At 48.7% G+C, this 21,903-nt stretch overlaps 2 protein-coding genes across 2 annotated transcripts in view; one reads left to right on the forward strand and one right to left on the reverse strand.

Moving 5' to 3' along the window:
• GPR180 (G protein-coupled receptor 180) overlaps positions 1-8,105 on the reverse strand; it is a 38,906-nt gene extending 30,801 nt beyond the window's left edge. Inside the window, exons 1-2 of the mRNA XM_075336757.1 lie at positions 7,497-8,105; positions 572-730 (exon numbers count right to left, since the gene is read on the reverse strand). Of these exons, the coding sequence (XP_075192872.1) occupies positions 572-730; positions 7,497-7,677 (340 nt within the window). The 5' untranslated portion in view covers positions 7,678-8,105. The remainder of the gene's footprint in view (positions 1-571; positions 731-7,496) is intronic.
• TGDS (TDP-glucose 4,6-dehydratase) overlaps positions 7,756-21,903 on the forward strand; it is an 80,034-nt gene continuing 65,886 nt past the window's right edge. The window contains exons 1-2 of the mRNA XM_075336758.1: positions 7,756-8,000; positions 20,968-21,034. Coding sequence (XP_075192873.1) covers positions 7,930-8,000; positions 20,968-21,034 — 138 coding nt within the window. The 5' untranslated portion in view covers positions 7,756-7,929. The remainder of the gene's footprint in view (positions 8,001-20,967; positions 21,035-21,903) is intronic.

Here is a 21,903-nt window from a genome sequence, read left to right on the forward strand (position 1 = left end):
CCAAAAATGGGATCAGATCATATCATGACCGAGAAGAAAAACTGCTATGTTTGTGGAGATCAATCTGATCCTCCCCTGTTAAAACCCATGCCAGGCCATAACTCACAGGGGCCTCTGCTGGACATGTAGTCGATGGGAGGTATGTATTGCAGAGGTGGTTATCCTCTATGATGTAAGCTCTAGTACACATAAAGCACGTCAGGGCCGCGTATTACGAGCAGCCGGAGAGATGGGCAGGTCTGACTGCTCACATTCCCACACCCATGGGTGCGGTACATGGGTTAAAATACAGACAGTTTGTCTCACACATGGGGTGTGTGTGGAGGTTGCTATACCTCCAGTTGGACACCTGTGTCACAGTACTATCTTATCCTAAGAGGGCGATCCCAGAGCTGAACGGACTGTTGATGTCTTGTGTTTGAACCTTTATATCGGTTTTAGGTTTTCTGTGGAGCAATTTATGCAGACTGAAAATAAACCCGCTGGACTTCTAAAAATTAAATGGTTCCTGTGATACCTGAACCAGCACCCAAGTGAGTAAGCATTACAGTATACATTTATATACACGTACTGGATATCTGTGCCAGCGACAGTCTCTCGGGGCAGCTGTACTCCTCCATGTTTCCGTGCATCCTCACCCATTCTTCATCCTGATACAGATACAGGGCAGCATCTTTCCCAACCGCTGCAGCAACATTGCTGATTCGCACGCGCAGCACAGCTTGTTCTCCTGCCCGAAAAAAGCAAATCAGAAGTTACTCCGCCAGATATAGGAACAACATAGTACTGAATGCCCGGACTCTCATCATATGTTACTATACTGATGGAGAGAAAGGAAAATGCAACAAGCTCCCTGGTGAATGGAGCAGCTACGTTCTCCTTTGTACAGACATCTATATACAAATAGCCATTCCCTTAGATCATGGACTGGCACAACCAGCAGTGCCCATTATACATCTATTAACACAACCACATAAAGGACAACCATCACTGGTTATGGCCTGTAATGGCAAGGCTAGATAGGTCAATAATACCCACTATGATTCAGACAAACGTCACGTGAGGCGAGTGCAAACAACTGGTGAGTGGCCAGTGGGGTATCAGTGTATGCCAACCGACAAACTAAATAGCCAAATTCCTGATGAGTAGTAGCAAGGGGTGGGCCGGCAGGGGGCTAGTTGTGCCCTCCCTTTTACCTACCTACCAGCAGAGGGGCACCATACCTTTTTGGGTACCCCCCGCCCCTATTCTATCCCTAAATACTATTGTTGCCAAAGGTAGGCACCCGCCACCAAGATAAAAATAAATAAAGTGCCAAGTCGTCTCAAGTCAGTTTATATAATATTCAAATTGGTTTCCATCAATTAATAAGTAATGAAGACTAAACAACCCCCCCGAGAACTCCCCACCTAGGGGCTGAATAAGTGGAAACTCAAATATCAGCGACAATATGCTGTAGGCCTAAATTAATTAAAGGAGTTGTCCGACAAACTCAAACATTTTTGTTAAGCTAATCTGTGCTGTATTGTCATATAAAACAGCCCTACATTGTTATTTTTTGTTTTCTAACTTTTGTTCCTCTTGAATTATTCCTTTATTCTCTGCAGCTCTTTGTTTACATTCAGCACAAGCAAACTGACCATTTCCTGTGCCAAACCTCCCAGTCACAGCTGGCACCGCCCGGCCTCAGTGTCCAGCCCCACCCTCTGCCCGCCCCCTGCACACACATTCCCTGTCAGTATTCAGCCTCAGCACTGACCTGTTATCACTACAGCATTGCAAATAACAGCCCCACATCAGGCTCTGCACCACACACCACATCGGGCTCTGCACCGCACATGCACACATCGAACTCTGCACACCACACTCACATCGGGCTCTGCACACCACACGCACATCGGGCTCTGCACCGCACATGCACACATCGAACTCTGCACACCACACTCACATCGGGCTCTGCACACCACACGCACATCGGGCTCTGCACCGCACATGCACACATCGAACTCTGCACACCACACTCACATCGGGCTCTGCACACCACACGCACATCGGGCTCTGCACCGCACACACGCACATCGGGCTCTGCACCGCACACACGCACATCGGGCTCTGCACCGCACACACGCACATCGGGCTCTGCACACCACACACGCACATCGGGCTCTGCACACCACACACGCACATATGGCTCTGCACACCACACGCACATATGGCTCTGCACACCACACATATGGTTCTGCACCACACACAGGGCTCTGCACCGCACACAGGGCTCTGCTCCGCACACAGGGCTCTGCACCGCACACAGGGCTCTGCACCGTACACGCACACAGACAGGGCTCTGCACCGCACACAGACAGGGCTCTGCACCGCACACAGACAGGGCTCTGCACCGCACACAGACAGGGCTCTGCACCGCACACAGACAGGGCTCTGCACCGCACACAGACAGGGCTCTGCACCGCACACAGACAGGGCTCTGCACCGCACACAGACAGGGCTCTGCACCGCACACAGACAGGGCTCTGCACCGCACACAGACAGGGCTCTGCACCGCACACAGACAGGGCTCTGCACCGCACACAGACAGGGCTCTGCACCGCACACAGACAGGGCTCTGCACCGCACACAGACAGGGCTCTGCACCGCACACAGACAGGGCTCTGCACCGCACACATATTGCTCTGCACCACACACACACATATGGCTCTGTACCGCACGCGGCGCTCTGCACTGACCCCCCCCATCCCCATAGGGAACACATGTAGGGAGTACATACTCACCCGTCCTCGGTCCCCGCTGCTCCTGCACGTTCGCGCGCTGTCTGTGCTCTGGCCATATCAGCACAGTAGTGACGTCACCGCTGTGCTGAAGAGAGCACAGACAGCCGGGCAGTGATGAGAAGCTGCGCTCCTTCTCATCAGCACTTTCAAATGTACCAGCATCTGTGATCTGTGATGCCGGTACATTTGAATGTGCGATCCTGAGCAGGGGCCCGGTGCTGGCGTTGACACCACGGCAGCTGCCGCCAGGCCCCTCCCCCAGGTCACGGACCCCACAGCAGTGCAGGGGGAGGTTGTGGGCAGAGTACGGGGTGCGGGGGAATGTGTGGGAGGGTGCAGGGAAGGGGGCGGTGACTCCTCGCACTGTACAGCCCCAGCAGGGAGGTGACATGCTGTTCCAGATTTGCATGTCAACATGGCCCTGCCCATATTGACATGAAATGACCGGAAGCAGCAAAATCACGGCAGGAGCGGTCACATGACCACTCTGAGCCGGGGGAGAGGGTCTGACAGCAGGGCAGGTAAGTGCTCTCTATCTACTTACCTGCCCCAATGTAGCCCAATAGGGTAATAAAAAAAAAAGTCACAAGAAGCCGGATAACCCCTTTAACCAAGAACCCAGCAACTTATCTGCTGGGATCATCTAAAGATCATCCAAAGAAGAATCCCGACGCGTTTCTCCTCATATTTTCTTTTGGGGTTCATCGGGGGAAGTACAGTGGACTAATAATAGGTCCAGAAAGCATTAGGGTCATCCAATAGGGCAATATCAATGGCCCAGTGTACAGGCCCCAGATGGAGCCTGCAGGTCCATAGTACAAGGACAGGACGCCTCGCACACAAAGATATGCACACGTGCTGGTCTCCTGGAGAGTGGGCATATTCAGCCCCTAGGTGGGGAGTTCTCGGGGGGGGTTGTTTAGTATTCGTTACTCATTAATTGATGGAAACCAATTTGAATATTACATAAACTGACTTGAGACGACTTGGCACTTTATCTCCATCTTGGTGAAGGGTCCCTACCTTTGGCAACAACAGTATTTAGGGATAGAATAGGGGCGGTGGACAAGGACCAAGGGGTACCCAAAAAAGTATGGTGCACCTCCGCTGGTAGGTAGGCAAAAGGGAGGGAACAGCTAGTCCCCCGCCGGCCCACCCCTTGCTACTACTCAACAGGAATTTGGCTATTTAGTTTGTCGGTTGGCATAAACTGATATCCCACTAGCCATCCACCAGTTGTTTTGCACTCGCCTCATACACAGGGCAGTGTGCCCATACATGTACTCATCCTGTGCCCGCATGTATAGTATACACAGGGCAGTGTGCCCATACATGTACTCATCCTGTGCCCGCATGTATAGTATACACAGGCTAGTGTGCCCATACATGTACTCATCCTGTATGTATGGGCACACTGCCCTGTGTATGATACTGCACAGGATGAGTAAATGTATGGGCACACTGCCCTGTGTATACTATACATGCAGGCACAGGATGAGTACATGTATGGGCACACTGCCCTGTGTATACTATACATGCAGGCACAGGATGAGTACATGTATGGGCACACTAGCCTGTGTATACTATACATGCAGGCACAGGATGAGTACATGTATGGGCACACTGCCCTGTGTATACTATAGATGCAGGCACAGGATGAGTACATGTATGAGCACACTAGCCTGTGTATACTGTACATGCGGGCACAGGATGAGTACATGTATGGGCACACTGCCCTGTGTATACTATACATGCAGGCACAGGATGAGTACATGTATGGGCACACTGCCCTGTGTATACTGTACATGCGGGCACAGGATGAGTACATGTATGGGCACACTAGCCTGTGTATACTGTACATGCGGGTACAGGATGAGTAGATGTATGGGCACACTGCCCTGTGTATACTGTACATGCAGGCACAGGATGAGTACATGTATGGGCACACTGCCCTGTGTATGATACTGTACATGCGGGTATAGGATGAGTACATGTATGGGCACACTGCCCTGTGTATACTGTACATGCGGGCACAGGATGAGTACATGTATGGGCACACTGCCCTGTGTATACTGTACATGCGGGCACAGGATGAGTACATGTATGGGCACACTAGCCTGTGTATACTGTACATGCGGGCACAGGATGAGTACATGTATGGGCACACTGCCCTGTGTATACTGTACATGCAGGCACAGGATGAGTACATGTATGGGCACACTGCCCTGTGTATGATACTGTACATGCGGGTATAGGATAAGTACATGTATGGGCACACTGCCCTGTGTATACTGTACATGCAGGCACAGGAGGAGTACATGTATGGGCACACTGCCCTGTGTATGATACTATACATGCGGGTATAGGATGAGTACATGTATGGGCACACTGCCCTGTGTATGATACTGTACATGCGGGCACAGGATGAGTACATGTATGGGCACACTGCCCTGTGTATGATACTATACATGCGGGTATATGAGTACATGTACGGGCACACTGCCCTGTGTATGATACTGTACATGCGGGTATATGATGAGTACATGTATGGACACACTGCCCTGTGTATGATACTGTACATGCGGGTATAGGATGAGTACATGTATGGGCACAGTGCCCTGTGTATGATACTATACATGCGGGCACAGGATGAGTACATGTATGGGCACACTGCCCTGTGTATAGTATACATGCAGGCACAGGATGAGTACATGTATGGGCACACTGCCCTGTGTATACTATACATGCAGGCACAGGATGAGTACATGTATGGGCACACTGCCCTGTGTATACTATACATGCAGGCACAGGATGAGTACATGTATGGGCACACTAGCCTGTGTATACTGAACATGCGGGCACAGGATGAGTACATGTATGGGCACACTAGCCTGTGTATACTGTACATGCGGGCACAGGATGAGTACATGTATGGGCACACTAGCCTGTGTATACTATACATGCAGGCACAGGATGAGTACATGTAGGGGCACACTGCCCTGTGTATACTATAGATGCAGGCACAGGATGAGTACATGTATGGGCACACTAGCCTGTGTATACTGTACATGCGGGCACAGGATGAGTACATGTATGGGCACACTGCCCTGTGTATACTATACATGCAGGCACAGGATGAGTACATGTATGGGCACACTGCCCTGTGTATACTGTACATGCAGGCACAGGATGAGTACATGTATGGGCACACTGCCCTGTGTATGATACTGTACATGCGGGTATAGGATGAGTACATGTATGGGCACACTGCCCTGTGTATACTGTACATGCGGGCACAGGATGAGTACATGTATGGGCACACTGCCCTGTGTATACTGTACATGCGGGCACAGGATGAGTACATGTATGGGCACACTAGCCTGTGTATACTGTACATGCGGGCACAGGATGAGTACATGTATGGGCACACTGCCCTGTGTATACTGTACATGCAGGCACAGGATGAGTACATGTATGGGCACACTGCCCTGTGTATGATACTGTACATGCGGATATAGGATGAGTACATGTATGGGCACACTGCCCTGTGTATACTGTACATGCAGGCACAGGAGGAGTACATGTATGGGCACACTGCCCTGTGTATGATACTATACATGCGGGTATAGGATGAGTACATGTATGGGCACACTGCCCTGTGTATGATACTGTACATGCGGGCACAGGATGAGTACATGTATGGGCACACTGCCCTGTGTATGATACTATACATGCGGGTATATGAGTACATGTACGGGCACACTGCCCTGTGTATGATACTGTACATGCGGGTATATGATGAGTACATGTATGGGCACACTGCCCTGTGTATGATACTGTACATGCGGGTATAGGATGAGTACATGTATGGGCACACTGCCCTGTGTATGATACTGTACATGCGGGCACAGGATGAGTACATGTATGGGCACACTGCCCTGTGTATGATACTATACATGCGGGTATATGATGAGTACATGTGCAGGCACACTGCCCTGTGTATGATACTGTACATGCGGGTATATGATGAGTACATGTACAGGCACACTGCCCTGTGTATGATACTGTACATGCGGGTATAGGATGAGTATATGTATGGGCACAGTGCCCTGTGTATGATACTATACATGCGGGCACAGGATGAGTACATGTATGGGCACACTGCCCTGTGTATACTATACATGCGGGCACAGGATGAGTACATGTATGGGCACACTGCCCTGTGTATACTATACATGCGGGCACAGGATGAGTACATGTATGGGCACACTGCCCTGTGTATACTATACATGCGGGCACAGGATGAGTACATGTATGGGCACACTGCCCTGTGTATACTATACATGCGGGCACAGGATGAGTACATGTATGGGCACACTGCCCTGTGTATACTATACATGCGGGCACAGGATGAGTACATGTATGGGCACACTGCCCTGTGTATACTATACATGCGGGCACAGGATGAGTACATGTATGGGCACACTGCCCTGTGTATACTATACATGCGGGCACAGGATGAGTACATGTATGGGCACACTGCCATTAGACATTTGCTTATTACACTGGATGAATGGGATGAGTATTAGTAGTGTAATTGCTCCCTGTTATCAGCCACACTGGTGCCACCCCCCTGCAGTGCCCCCAGCACTAGGCCCAGGAGCTGCAGAACATGATGAGTAGTGTCTCCAGCTGCCTCCGTATACCCACCATGGAAGAGAAAGGTGAAGATGTGCTGCCCCCGGCTGTGCCACGCCAGGGCGCTGTCAAAGCTGCCGTGCACGGTTTTCGCCCATCCCGTGTGTGGCAGGAGCGCCCCCACGGCCAGCAGCAGCCCGAGCATCTCCTCCCACGTACTGCCCGGTGACATGTGCCGCTCCAGCCGCCACATCTGCAGAGTCAACGGGGCGGGGCCGTGACGTCATGCGTGCGACCAATCGGCTGGAGGCGAAACACTGCTTACGTGTAAGTGACACCAGGTAGAGTCGTCAAGCGCGGCTGTCGTAACTTGTATGCGGAGACGCGTACAGTGTCGCGACATACGATGTGCTCGGTACAGAGGAGTCACGTGTATCCGCCCAGTAGACCGGACACAGCTCCATGTCGTCTGTCTCCGGCCCTGTTATAGGCGGCACATCACAACATGAGCAGTGACCACGGGCCCCCCGGGGGCTACCGCAAGCGGCTCCTGGTGACCGGCGGGGCCGGCTTCATGTAAGTGTGCGGTGTGTACGGGGGAAAACGCGGGTAACCGCACAGGTCAAGAGCTGTTCACACATTGGCTGATCGGCCGCTCCCCGTGGTGTCTGCAGTGAGGCACATTGACCAGACGGTGTCCCGTAACGGTCCGCCCGGTGTGAGCTGTGGTGTCACAGGAGTACGGAGGCCGAAGGGTGACAATCTGCGGACAGTCTGTGTGATGTGCACTACAGAGCCCGGCCAGAACATAGTGTGAACGGGCTCCAATGGGAAGACTGGAATGAGCACTGGAAATATGAAGGGATAGGGTATGTTCACACTGGGCTTTTGTGGTATTTTTGCTGCATTTTTTAGCTGCAGATTTGCCTTGGTTTTATGCAAATCCATGCTAATAAAACACTGCTTTTTACAGTCCCAGCAAAGTGTATGAAATTTCTGAAATCTCATGCACACACACCTGCAGATTTTTCGCTGTTTTGTCAAATACCTGCGTTTTTACTGCAGATCTCACAGAATGAGCATGTCAATTTTTTGCAGTGTTTTTCATTGAAACAACCCATTTTGTAGAAAAAAAACACAGCAAATCTGCAGCAAAAATGCATCTAAAAACCACACCAAGAGCACAATGACTCAAAGGAGATTTCCTGCCAAGAGATCAGTTTTTGGTCAGGAAAAAAAACGCTGCATAACCGCCCTGTGTGAACGTAGTCTAAGGCCGTGTGGGCATGCTGAGCTTTTGGTGCAGTTTGTCGCCCAAATCTGCATTTCTATCCTTTTTCCCTGTAAAGTCAATCAGAATTCTGAAGTGCTGTGCGCACGTCGCTTCTTTTTTTCCTTGCAGTTTTGGGTGCAGAAAAAGTCTGCAGAATGTCAATTGTTAGGCCGGGGCACTACTGCGATGCTCGTATGAGACTCGGCTCGCGCTGGCAGCACAGCAGGAGCCGAGTGTCATGCTAGTATTCCTGCGACTGAGGTCTGACCGTGCGAGCAGACCGCAGCTAGGGAGGGTTGGGCCAGCTCTCAGGAGGGGAGGGAGGGATTTATCTCCCTGTCTCCTCCGTAGCCGGCTATTGCCATTCTCGCACTGCACTGGCAGTACACCGGTGTACCATGAGTGCAGTGTGATTTTTTTTTTTTTTTCTCTCGCACATTCACTTGAATGGGTGCGAGAGAAAAGAGTCTTGCATTACAGTCGCAGCATGCTGTGATTGTTTTCTCGGTCCGATTAGGGCTGAGAATATAATCGCTCATGTGCACTGACACACAGGCTAGAATTGGTCCGAGTGGAGTCCGATGTTTTATCGCACTCCACTCGCACCGATTTTCTCGCCGTGTGGCTTAGGCCTTAGTGTGTTTCTTTCTGCACTTTCCAGGCATTGATTTAACTAAAAGAAAGGCATTGCACAAAACCGCACTGAAAACTCACCAAAAGCGCATGCACCACAAATGTGTGCTTTGGTGCAGGAAATTTCTGCTGTGTGCGCACATATCCTTAGGCCGGTTTCACACATTCGGCATTTTGCCACTTTGCCGGATCTGTCACACTCCAGTACAGTGCAATACAGTATAGTTAATGCACTGCGCTATTCTCCATAGACTTGTATGGACGACGCACTGTAACTCAAGTGTCATCATTGCATCCGCTGGACGACGCAGTGTCGTTATTTTGACGCTGCGCCGAGCGGGAGGAACGCAGCATGTAACGTTTTTTTTGAGCAGCGCAATCCGTAGGATTTCACTGCGCATGCTCTCTCTGGCTCCCTGCACCCGTAACCAAGCAAAGTGCTTTGCCGATATTTACCCTCGCTCTGCCCCCTCCCGCACTCCAGTCTGCATGTATGTACACACACACATACACATGCACACTCACCTGTCCTCAGTGCCATCGCCCGCTCGGCTCCACTCACTCCGCCCCCCGCACACATTCTCGGCAGCCGAATGATCAGCTGAGCGCCCGGCCTCCGGCATGGGAGTGCGCTCAGCTGATCGACCGGCAGCCGGCTACTGAGAGCGATCAGCTGATCGTTCACAATAGTCTGCTGCCGGTAAAACTGTAGAGAAGAAGAAAAAAAGGCTTTACGTTGTCTTGTACGATCCGTAGCATCCGTTGTGCCACTATATGCAACGCATCCGTCACACAACGCAGTGCTACGGAAGCCGTTCAACGCAAGTGTAAAAGTAGCCTTAAAAGGTCAAAATGCAAACTACCAATCCATGACCCTACCCACTTTATTAGGGTACGTGCGCACAATTAGAACCTGCTGCGTCCGGGACCTGGCGGGTCCTGATCTGCGGGCCTGTGAGTCTCCTCTGCGGGAGACCGCAGCTGCTTGTACCCACAATCAAGGTTCCGTGCACTGCAGTCTCTCGCTTGTGTTCTCCCTACGGAGGAGGCATGTGACCCCCCCCGCATCAAGGAATTGACATGCTGCGGCCCCAGAAAGCCTCACCGCAGGTCAGTCTTCGCTGTGGGCCGTAGACGCACAGTCGGCATGGGATTTCTAGAAATCCCGTCCACTGTGCTTGTACTGTACAATGCAGTGTTTTGGACGCATCTGAAGCATGCTGTGTGCAAAATGCTGTGAACACTGATTGTTGACTCGTACCCTTAATAAATATTGCTGGACAATAGGTTGAAGGTGATGAACATTAACATTTTTTATATACAGTTAGGTCCAGAAATATTTGGACAGTGACACAAGTTTTGTTATTTTAGCTGTTTACAAAAACATGTTCAGAAATACAATTATATACCGTATTTTTCGCTTTATAAGACGCACCTGATTATAAGACGCACCCCCAAATTTGGTGAAGGAATAGAGAATTTTTTAATAAATGGGGTCCGTCTTATAATGCCAGTGTCCGTCTGACAAATCATATAGGGTATATGTCCCTCATAGCCCCCCCCATCCTAAAATTAACCCTCTGAATCTGGATATGGCCCAGTGATGCCACATGTCCCCTATGGCTGGCACACATCCTCTATGGCTGGCACACCGGCCCCATGTGGCTGCACATGACCCACTATTGCTGGCACATGGCCTCATGTGGCTGCACACGGCCCACTATTGCTGGCACACGGCCCCATGTGGCGGCACACGGCCCCATGTGGCGGCACACGGCCCACTATTGCTGGCACATGGCCCCATGTGGCGGCACATGGCCCCACTATTGCTGGCACACAGCTCCCTGTGTTTATATATCGCCCCATGCTGCTGCTTTTAGTAAAATAAACTTTCCTTACCTTCTCCAGCATTGTCCTGTCTGTGTCCCCCCTCCTCGGGGTTGAGCTCCGGCCTCCTGCATTTCCTGGTTCTCGGCGGTCATGTGATCGGCACAGCAGAGTGAAATCTCTTGTGCCTTATCACAGCAGCAGGAGGGAGGCCTGGAGGAGGTGAGTAAAAAGTTTATTATTTTACTGTTTGCAGCAGCATGGGGGCCATAGCTAACACGGGGGAGGGGGCATGTGCAATCAAAGAAGGGCGCAGGCAGATATAATATACACTGCTGCCCCAGCCCATCGCCGCAGTGCACTTTCAGCACCATGGTGGTGGACAGCGGCTGTGCATATTATATGAGCGGGAGCAGGAGATCAAACGCTGCTGCTCCCAGCTTTCACAAGTCCCCCAGCAGAGCTCCAGAGCTGCCCGCACCTCCCCTGGACTCTGTAGTGTGTGTATATGTATATACACCCCCCCCCGTATATTCGGATTATAAGACGCACCCCCTACTTTCCCCAAAATTTGGGGGAACAAAAGTGCATCTTATAAAGCGAAAAATACGGTATATAATATGGGCTGAAAGTGCACACTCCCAGCTGCAATATGAGAGTTTTCACATCCAAATCGGAGAAAGGGTTTAGGAATCATAGCTCTGTAATGCATAGCCTCCTCTTTTTCAAGGGACCAAAAGTAATTGGACAAGGGACTCTAAGGGCTGCAATTAACTCTGAAGGTGTCTCCCTCGTTAACCTGTAATCAATGAAGTAGTTAAAAGGTCTGGGGTTGATTACAGGTGTGTGGTTTTGCATTTGGAAGCGGTTGCTGTGACCAGACAACATGCGGTCTAAGGAACTCTCAATTGAGGTGAAGCAGAAGATCCTGAGACTGAAAAAAAAGAAAAAATCCATCAGAGAGATAGCAGACATGCTTGGAGTAGCAAAATCAACAGTCGGGTACATTCTGAGAAAAAAGGAATTGACTGGTGAGCTTGGGAACTCAAAAAGGGCCTGGGCGTCCCACGGATGACAACAGTGGTGGATGATCGCCGCATACTTTCTTTGGTGAAGAAGAACCCGTTCACAACATCAACTGAAGTCCAGAACACTCTCAGTGAAGTAGGTGTATCTGTCTCTAAGTCAACAGTAAAGAGAAGACTCCATGAAAGTAAATACAAAGGGTTCACATCTAGATGCAAACCATTCATCAATTCCAAAAATAGACAGGCCAGAGATAAATTTGCTGAAAAACACCTCATGAAGCCAGCTCAGTTCTGGAAAAGTATTCTATGGACAGATGAGACAAAGATCAACCTGTACCAGAATGATGGGAAGAAAAAAGTTTGGAGAAGAAAGGGAACGGCACATGATCCAAGGCACACCGCATCCTCTGTAAAACAAGGTGGACGGCAACGTGATGGCATGGGCATGCATGGCTTTCAATGGCACTGGGTCACTTGTGTTTATTGATGACATAACAGCAGACAAGAGTAGCCGGATGAATTCTGAAGTGTACCGGGATATACTTTCAGCCCAGATTCAGCAAATGCCGTAAGTTGATCGGACGGCGCTTCATAGTACAGATGGACAATGACCCCAAGCATACAGCCAAAGCTACCCAGGAGTTCATGAGTGCAAAAAAGTGGAACATTCTGCAATGGCCAAGTCAATCACCAGATCTTAACCCAATTGAGCATGCATTTCACTTGCTCAAATCCAGACTTAAGACAGAAAGACCCACAAACAAGCAAGACCTGAAGGCTGCGGCTGTAAAGGCCTGGCAAAGCATTAAGAAGGAGGAAACCCAGCGTTTGGTGATGTCCATGGGTTAGACTTAAGGCAGTGATTGCCTCCAAAGGATTCGCAACAAAATATTGAAAATAAAAATATTTTGTTTGGGTTTGGTTTATATTTGTCCAATTACTTTTGACCTCCTAAAATGTGGAGTGTTTGTAAAGAAATGTGTACAATTCTACAATTTCTATCAGATATTTTTGTTCAAACCTTCAAATTAAACGTTACAATCTGCACTTGAATTCTGTTGTAGAGATTTCATTTCAAATCCAATGTGGTGGGCATGCAGAGCCCGACTCGCGAAAATTGTGTCACTGTCCAAATATTTCTGGACCTAACTGTATATGTGTGTGTATGTATGTGTGTATGTGTGTTATATCTCTCTATATATATTATATCTCTCTCTATTCTGTCTTTCTCTCTCTCTCTCTCTGTCTCTCTCTCTTTCTCTCTCTCTCTGTCTTTCTCTCTCTCTCTCTGTCTTTCTCTCTCTCTCTCTGTCTTTCTCTCTCTCTGTCTTTCTCTCTCTCTCTCTCTCTGTCTTTCTCTCTCTCTCTCTGTCTTTCTCTCTCTGTCTTTCTCTCTGTCTTTCTCTCTCTGTCTTTCTCTCTGTCTTTCTCTCTCTGTCTTTCTCTCTCTCTCTCTCTCTGTCTTTCTCTCTCTCTCTCTCTCTGTCTTTCTCTCTCTCTCTCTGTCTTTCTCTCTCTCTCTCTGTCTTTCTCTCTCTCTCTCTGTCTTTCTCTCTCTCTCTCTGTCTTTCTCTCTCTCTCTCTCTCTGTCTTTCTCTCTCTCTCTCTCTCTCTGTCTTTCTCTCTCTCTCTCTCTCTGTCTTTCTCTCTCTCTCTCTCTCTGTCTTTCTCTCTCTCTCTCTCTGTCTTTCTCTCTCTCTCTCTGTCTTTCTCTCTCTCTCTCTGTCTTTCTCTCTCTCTCTCTGTCTTTCTCTCTCTGTCTTTCTCTCTCTCTCTCTCTGTCTTTCTCTCTCTCTCTCTGTCTTTCTCTCTCTCTCTCTCTCTGTCTTTCTCTCTCTCTCTCTGTCTTCTCTCTCTCTCTCTGTCTTTCTCTCTCTGTCTTTCTCTCTGTCTTTCTCTCTCTGTCTTTCTCTCTCTCTCTCTCTCTGTCTTTCTCTCTCTCTCTCTCTCTGTCTTTCTCTCTCTCTCTCTGTCTTTCTCTCTCTCTCTCTGTCTTTCTCTCTCTCTCTCTGTCTTTCTCTCTCTCTCTCTGTCTTTCTCTCTCTCTCTCTCTCTGTCTTTCTCTCTCTCTCTCTCTCTGTCTTTCTCTCTCTCTCTCTCTCTGTCTTTCTCTCTCTCTCTCTCTCTGTCTTTCTCTCTCTCTCTCTCTCTGTCTTTCTCTCTCTCTCTCTCTGTCTTTCTCTCTCTCTCTCTGTCTTTCTCTCTCTCTCTCTCTGTCTTTCTCTCTCTCTCTCTGTCTTTCTCTCTCTGTCTTTCTCTCTCTCTCTCTCTGTCTTTCTCTCTCTCTCTCTCTCTCTGTCTTTCTCTCTCTCTCTGTCTTTCTCTCTCTCTCTCTCTCTCTGTCTTTCTCTCTCTCTCTCTCTGTCTTTCTCTCTCTCTCTCTCTCTCTGTCTTTCTCTCTCTCTCTCTCTGTCTTTCTTTCTCTCTCTCTCTGTCTTTCTTTCTCTCTCTCTCTCTCTCTCTCTGTCTTTCTCTCTCTCTCTCTCTCTGTCTTTCTCTCTCTCTCTCTCTCTGTCTTTCTCTCTCTCTCTCTCTGTCTTTCTCTCTCTCTCTCTCTGTCTTTCTCTCTCTCTCTCTGTCTTTCTCCTCTCTCTCTCTCTCTCTCTGTCTTTCTCTCTCTCTCTCTCTGTCTTTCTTTCTCTCTCTCTCTGTCTTTCTTTCTCTCTCTCTCTCTCTCTGTCTCTCTGTCTTTCTTTCTCTCTCATTACATACTGTTCACACCCTGTGTAATGGGGGTTTACTCACTGGCTGCGATACGAGATAGCATAGGAATCCATTTAAAGGGAACCAATCACCAGGATTTTCGTATATAAGCTAAAGCCAGTGCTATACTGGCACTATCAGGCTGATTCTATACATACCTGTAGCGGTCAGCTCATCCTTACATCAGTTTCATCCTTACATATAGCTATTGAATTTTTCATGTCAGTATTCACACAGCAGTTTCTGCTATTCCATGTATTCCCCTTACATAGTCACTGGTGTGCATACCTTATCTCCCCATAGTGATGTTTTTTTAGGTTTTTGCACCCAGTTCAGACATAGAATAGAGTTCCAAACGTTATTTCTTATTTCTCTCTCTCTCTCTGTCTTTCTCTCTCTCTCTCTGTCTTTCTCTCTCTCTCTCTGTCTTTCTCTCTCTCTCTCTCTGTCTTTCTCTCTCTCTCTCTGTCTTTCTCTCTCTCTCTGTCTTCTCTCTCTCTCTGTCTTTCTCTCTCTCTGTCTTTCTCAAATTCAAATTCAAATATGCTTTATTGCAGGACCAAAATACAATTAGTGTTGCCAAAGCAAGAGAAATACAGTAAGTGTGGTGGGAGGGGATCAGGGTTATGGGGAGTTGGGGGGCACAATTTGGGCTCTGACAGTCCCATTTAGGGGTCTTAGGTTCCCCTCAGCTTATGACATGTGGTGACATATTGGGCGGCGATCTCCACCATTGATTCCTCTTCCCCCAGTAGGAAGCGGAGTTTCATGTCCTCATCCATGGATGGAAAGCCCGGGCTATGGGTGGTAAATTTCTGGAAGTGGGAGCCCCTCACTGCTGAGTATTTGTCACAGTGCAGTAGGAAATGCGTCTCGTCCTCCAGAGCCCCCCTGCTGGCAGTGCTGGCACAGTCTGTTCTCTCGCGGCTTGTATGTCTGTCGGTGCCGCCCTGTTTCCACCTCTAGGCTGTGGGCACTCAGTCTGTACAGGCTCAGGGTCTGCCTGTCTTTGGGGTGGCGTAGCCTTTCCAGATATGGGGCCAGAGTGTAGTCCCTCCGCAGTGACCGGTAGATGGTGAGTTTCTGGGAGTTCTCTAATTCACTCTTCCAGTCCTCTATGTATTGCATCTTGCAGCTCTCTGAGATCTCTTTTATTTGGGCTTTTTGTCAGGGGGTGTTGCTGACTTTGGCTGGACTGGCTGCCGGGGTTCCTGGCTTGCTCTGGGCTCCGGCTCAGCAGGGCTTTATGATGGTAGGAGCTGGGGTTGCTGTTCTGTGTGTGTGCCTGGTGTGATAGCGCCCTCTTGTGTATAGTGAACCATAAGGGGAATCGGCCCAGCTCTGCCCTACAGGCTATGTTTGAGGTGCTGCGATGGACTTGGAGGATGATATTTACAGAACTCCATGTGGAAGACTTCGGTAGGGCTGGAATCCCACTTTGTGTGGTCTGGGTAGGTCACTGGGCCCCATACCTCGCTGCCATATAGCAGTATAGGGGTGATGACGCTGTCAAATATCTTGAGCCAGACTCTCACAGGTGGTTTGAGGTGGTACAGTTGTCTTCTGATGGCATAGAAGGTCTGCATGCTTTTCCTTTCAGGGCTTCTGCTGCTTGCTTGAGGCTCCCGTTATTGCTTAGCTCCAGACCGAGGTAGGTGTAGCTGCTGGTGTTCTCCAGCGTGGAGCCATTTAATGTGAAGGGAGGGAGTGTTTATTTTGTTCTGTTCCTCTTCTGAAACACCATGACTTTGGTCTTCTTTTGGTTGATGGGAAGCGCCCATGTGGTGCTGAATGTTTCCAGTACTGCCAGGCTATCTTGGAGGCCTCTTTCAGTTGGGGAGAGTAGCAGGAGGTCATCTGCGTACAGCAGGAACTTCACCTCTCGGTCATGCAGACTGAGGCCTGGAGTGGGGGAGGACTCTAGAGCTGTTGCTAGTCCATTTATATAGATGTTGAATAGAGTTGGACTCAGGCTGCAGCCCTGTCTGACCCCACGGCCCTGTCGGAAGAAAGCCGTCCTCTTTCCGTTCACCTTCACGCTGCACCGTTCTCAGTGTATGAGCTCTTGATCACGTCGTAGGTCCTGCCACCTATTCCGCTCTCCAGGAGTTTCAGGAACAGGCCTGGATGCCACACTGAGTCAAAGGCCTTTTTGAAGTCCACGAAACATGCAATATTTTCCCCTGTTTTTTGTCGTGGACGTGGGTCTTGATGAGGCTTTGCAGGGTGTAAATGTGGTCCGTGGTGCGGTGGTTTGGCATGAACCCAGCTTGGCTTCTGCTGAGGACGTCACCCTGGGTGAGGAAGGCGATAATCCTTTTATTAATGATGCTGTTAAACAGTTTTTCCCAGAATGCTGTTGACACAGATCCCTCTGTAGTTTGCTGGGTCATATCGGTCTCCATCCTTGTAGATGGGCGTTATGAGACCTTGATTCCAGCTTTGAGGGAAGTAGCCGGCACTCAGGACGTGGGTGAATAGTATTAGCCAGTGCTGCATGAATATCTGGGGAACTGTATTGATCATCTCTGGCAGTGATGCCGTCACTGCCCGCGGCCTTCTTAGATTTTAGCAGTTTGATTCTGTCTTTTATTTCCAGCACACTGATTGGTATGTCCAGAGGATTTTGAAAGTCCTTGATTGTCTCCTCCATGTCCCTCAGTTTAGTCATTATATGCTCTTGTTCTGGGGTTAGGTCGGTCTTCTGGGATATTCTTGTAGAGGCCCTTGAAGTAGCTGTGCCAGATGTTGCCATTTTGAATGTGGAGGGTACTTTGCTTGGGACTTGTACCGATATGGCTCCATGTCTCCCAGAAATGAGTTATCCTGGAGGGAGTCTTCGAGCTGCTGCAGTTTGTGGGAGATGTGCTTTTTGTTTTTCTCCTTGAGGGTTCTCTCTCTCTCTGTCTTTCTCTCTCTCTCTGTCTCTCTCTCTCTGTCTTTCTCTCTCTCTCTCTGTCTTTCTCTCTCTCTCTCTCTCTGTCTTTCTCTCTCTCTCTCTGTCTTTCTCTCTCTCTCTGTCTTTCTCTCTCTCTCTTTCTCTCTCTCTCTGTCAAATTCAAATATGCTTTATTGGCAGGACCAAAATACTGTCTTTCTCTCTCTCTCTCTGTCTTTCTCTCTCTCTCTGTCTTTCTCTCTCTCTCTGTCTTTCTCTCTCTCTCTGTCTTTCTCTCTCTCTCTGTCTTTCTCTCTCTCTCTGTCTTTCTCTCTCTCTCTCTGTCTTTCTCTCTCTCTCTCTGTCTTTCTCTCTCTCTCTCTGTCTTTCTCTCTCTCTCTCTGTCTTTCTCTCTCTCTCTCTGTCTTTCTCTCTCTCTCTCTGTCTTTCTCTCTCTCTCTCTGTCTTTCTCTCTCTCTCTCTGTCTTTCTCTCTCTCTCTCTGTCTTTCTCTCTCTCTCTCTCTGTCTTTCTCTCTCTCTCTCTCTCTGTCTTTCTCTCTCTCTCTCTCTCTGTCTTTCTCTCTCTCTCTCTCTCTGTCTTTCTCTCTCTCTCTGTCTTTCTCTCTCTCTCTCTGTCTTCTCTCTCTCTCTCTGTCTTTCTCTCTCTCTCTCTGTCTTTCTCTCTCTCTCTCTGTCTTTCTCTCTCTCTCTCTGTCTTTCTCTCTCTCTCTCTCTGTCTTTCTCTCTCTCTCTCTGTCTTTCTCTCTCTCTCTCTCTGTCTTTCTCTCTCTCTCTCTCTCTGTCTTTCTCTCTCTCTCTCTCTCTGTCTTTCTCTCTCTCTCTCTCTCTGTCTTTCTCTCTCTCTCTGTCTTTCTCTCTCTCTCTGTCTTTCTCTCTCTCTCTGTCTTTCTCTCTGTCTTTCTCTCTCTCTCTTTCTCTCTCTTTCTCTCTGTCTTTCTCTCTCTCTTTCTCTCTCTCTTTCTCTCTCTCTTTCGCTCTCTCTTTCGCTCTATCATTACATACTGTTCACACTCTGTGTAATGGGGGTTTTACTCACTGGCTGCGATACGAGATAGCATAGGAATCCATTTAAAGGGAACCAATCACCAGGATTTTCGTATATAAGCTAAAGCCAGTGCTATACTGGCACTATCAGGCTGATTCTATACATACCTGTAGCGGTCAGCTCTGATGTATAGGTTTTTGAAATCCAAAAAAGTAAAGTTTATAAAATGAGCAGCTTCTTGAGTCAGGTAAATATATCTTTGTACCGTGTTAGCCAGTAGAGAGAAAAAATTGTTTAAAAGAACTGAAGTTGTCAGTAGTTGATACCTTTTTAATGGCTAACTGAAAAGATGGTAATAATAGCAGCTCCAGACTACTCAGGTCTCTTCATCATGCATGGTATAACACAAAATCTGAAGAGTCACATATTTAATATGAGACTAATATGAGATTAATATGAGATAAAATGTGACTCTTCAGATTTTGTGTTATACCATGCCTGATGAAGAGACCTGAGTGGTCTCGAAAGCTTGCTATTATTACCATCTTTTCAGTTAGCCATTAAAAGTATCAACCAATGACGACTTCAGTTCTGTTAAACAATTCTTTTTCAGCTTGTTGAGTGACAGTTGCACTGGTCAGATCATATATTCATAGTTATCCCCTCCCCCTGTTAGAATTAGCATAAGCATTATACAAACAACTCATTTTGTCTAGCAGGACCTGTGTGAGGTCATAGCCATGTGACCTGGTATACAGCTTTGGTGGCTGAGGCCGCGCCCCTTCTGGTCACATGGGTATGACCTCACACAGGTCCTGCAACAGTCGTTTTGCCTTAGGGTATGTGCGCCACGTTGCGTACTAGCCCAGCACCGTAAAAAGGTGCGCTTCAGAGCGCAGCTGAAAAGCTCCGTTCTGAGGCGCATGGTGCCGGCGAGAACGTGCGCTCTGCCTGCAGCTCCTCCCATAGACAGAGCAGGGAGCTGCCGGCAAAGCGCACGGAAGAAGTGACATGTCACTTCTTTTTACGCAGCGCTTCGGCAGTAGCCGAAGCGCTGCGTTTGTAATATGCCACGTGCGCACGGCCCCTGCAGAATCTCCATAGATTGTGCAGGGGACAGCAGGACGCATGCAGTTACGCTGCGCTACAAAGCGCAGCGTAACTGCATGAATTTACGCACGTGCGCACATAGCCTTAGGAGGGGAAAAACAAAAAGTACCTTTTGGTTGCTGAGGACCTCCTCAGGGATCGGATCTCCAGACCTACCACAGGATGCAGAAGAGTCCTGTAATGCAGGTGCAACAGGCACAACTGGGGGAAGTCTTCTGAGCCTGGTTCTTCTTTATATGCCGCCAAGCTTGTGGCCAACCACTTACTGGCTATGGAAGCGGTAAAACTTCCCTTCACATATGAACTCGCTCGCCTAACGCGGGCCATGTAGGTGCCTGCCTTGGTGACTTTCCACTTTCAATTACATCACTCGGATACACTAGTATGCACCTTTTAATGAATTTGGTGTATCTTATCTTTTATTCCTGCACGACCCTCAGTAACACTGTGTACGAACCCGGGCCATGTCGTCTATAAAACCTGCGTAATAACCCGCCGCTCCCCTGCCAATCCCAGAACACCACAGCTCAATGAAAGAGCCCCCCCCCCAGATTTGTGGCCAGATGTATATGTGGTAATACTGTCTCTTGTGCTTTTGTTCCTGTAATAAGTGTCCCATTGTGCTCCCTGCCATGCGGAGGTCTCCTGCTAGGTTCCTGGACCTTGTGAGGGTCTTGTGCCTTCTTGTAATGCAGACTTTTGATAGCACATTTTGTATGTAGAAATTGCTCCAAGCAGTGTAACCTCCGCAGCGGTCAGGATGGAGGCATAGAGGCAGTCAGCTGCTCCTCAGCATGTGCTACTATGGCTCCTAGTGTGAGCTGGGCGCACGAGGGTCCTCCTGGCCCTGTAGATGTGTATTACAGCAGCTTACTAAACCCAAAACTGAGGGAGATGTACTAAATGTGGAGAAAACAAAGTATCCCATTTGCCACATATGTTGTCTTAGCGCTGATCTGGGATTGTGTCTAATGCTGTCATGGTAGGCATTGTATGGCGCATATGAGGAACCACACGTGTGACCATGGCTGGGTCTGCGGGTATAACGCTGGGTCCCCCATGTCATTTTCTCTTTCTCTTGCAGAGCGTCCCATATGATCATATCGCTGGTTGAAAACCATTCCGATTACCGAGTAATAAATCTGGATAAGGTGAGTGCGGTTTGTGCCCTTAAATGCGGAACCAGTTGAGCTTTGTGTGTAAATCTGAGCACATGTACAAGTCGCTTTTTGCATAGAAATGAATATGTTGATTATTTGATTCTTTCGGTCATAGTTAGGATTCTTTTTCGGGTGGATTTCAGAGCAGACATGCCTAAATAAAGATGTTGTGTTAACACACCCTAAGGCTAACTTCACACAGGGCATCTTTACTGCGTTTTTGAGGTCACAGAGATTCACCTACATGCATGCTTTTCCTTCTCCCAGCAAAGTCTGAGATTTCTATTTTGCTGTCCCGACTGGGCATCTTTTGTTGGCTTAGTTTTTGAAGATGCCGCATGTCAATTCTTTGTGTTTTTCCAGCATTTTTGAGTCTTTCCAGTCAATAGATTTGACTTAAAAAACTTATTGGGCAAAATGCGGTAAAAACGTGGCTAAAACGCATGCATTTTTGATGCGTTTTTGCCGCGGATGCCTCTTTTGGACCCAGAACGCTGCATCTTTGTGGTTAGAAAAGATGCACTTTGTGATCGTTGCCTTAGGTTATTTTCACCTTCCAAAATGAGGGCATATTTCTGGGATATCCCATAACTATGGCTGTTGGGAGTCTGACCTGCGACCTTTTGGATCCTGAGGATTCAGCACATATATCACCTCCAGCATTTTCCTCACACAGTGTCACTTCAGCCCCTCACCACAACTGAGGTAGAGCCAGTATTCGCCCCACCACCGCTCTCTCCTCTGGATTTGTGGGGTTCTGGAGCTGCACTGACTATAAAGTGATAGCATATCCTAGAGATGCCATTTCCAGCGTGTGGTAAAACATAAGGATTCCAAAGACAACCTTAAATAGCATATTT

This window comes from Anomaloglossus baeobatrachus, chromosome 2 (assembly GCF_048569485.1).
Source record: "Anomaloglossus baeobatrachus isolate aAnoBae1 chromosome 2, aAnoBae1.hap1, whole genome shotgun sequence".
Classification (NCBI taxonomy): domain Eukaryota; kingdom Metazoa; phylum Chordata; class Amphibia; order Anura; family Aromobatidae; genus Anomaloglossus; species Anomaloglossus baeobatrachus.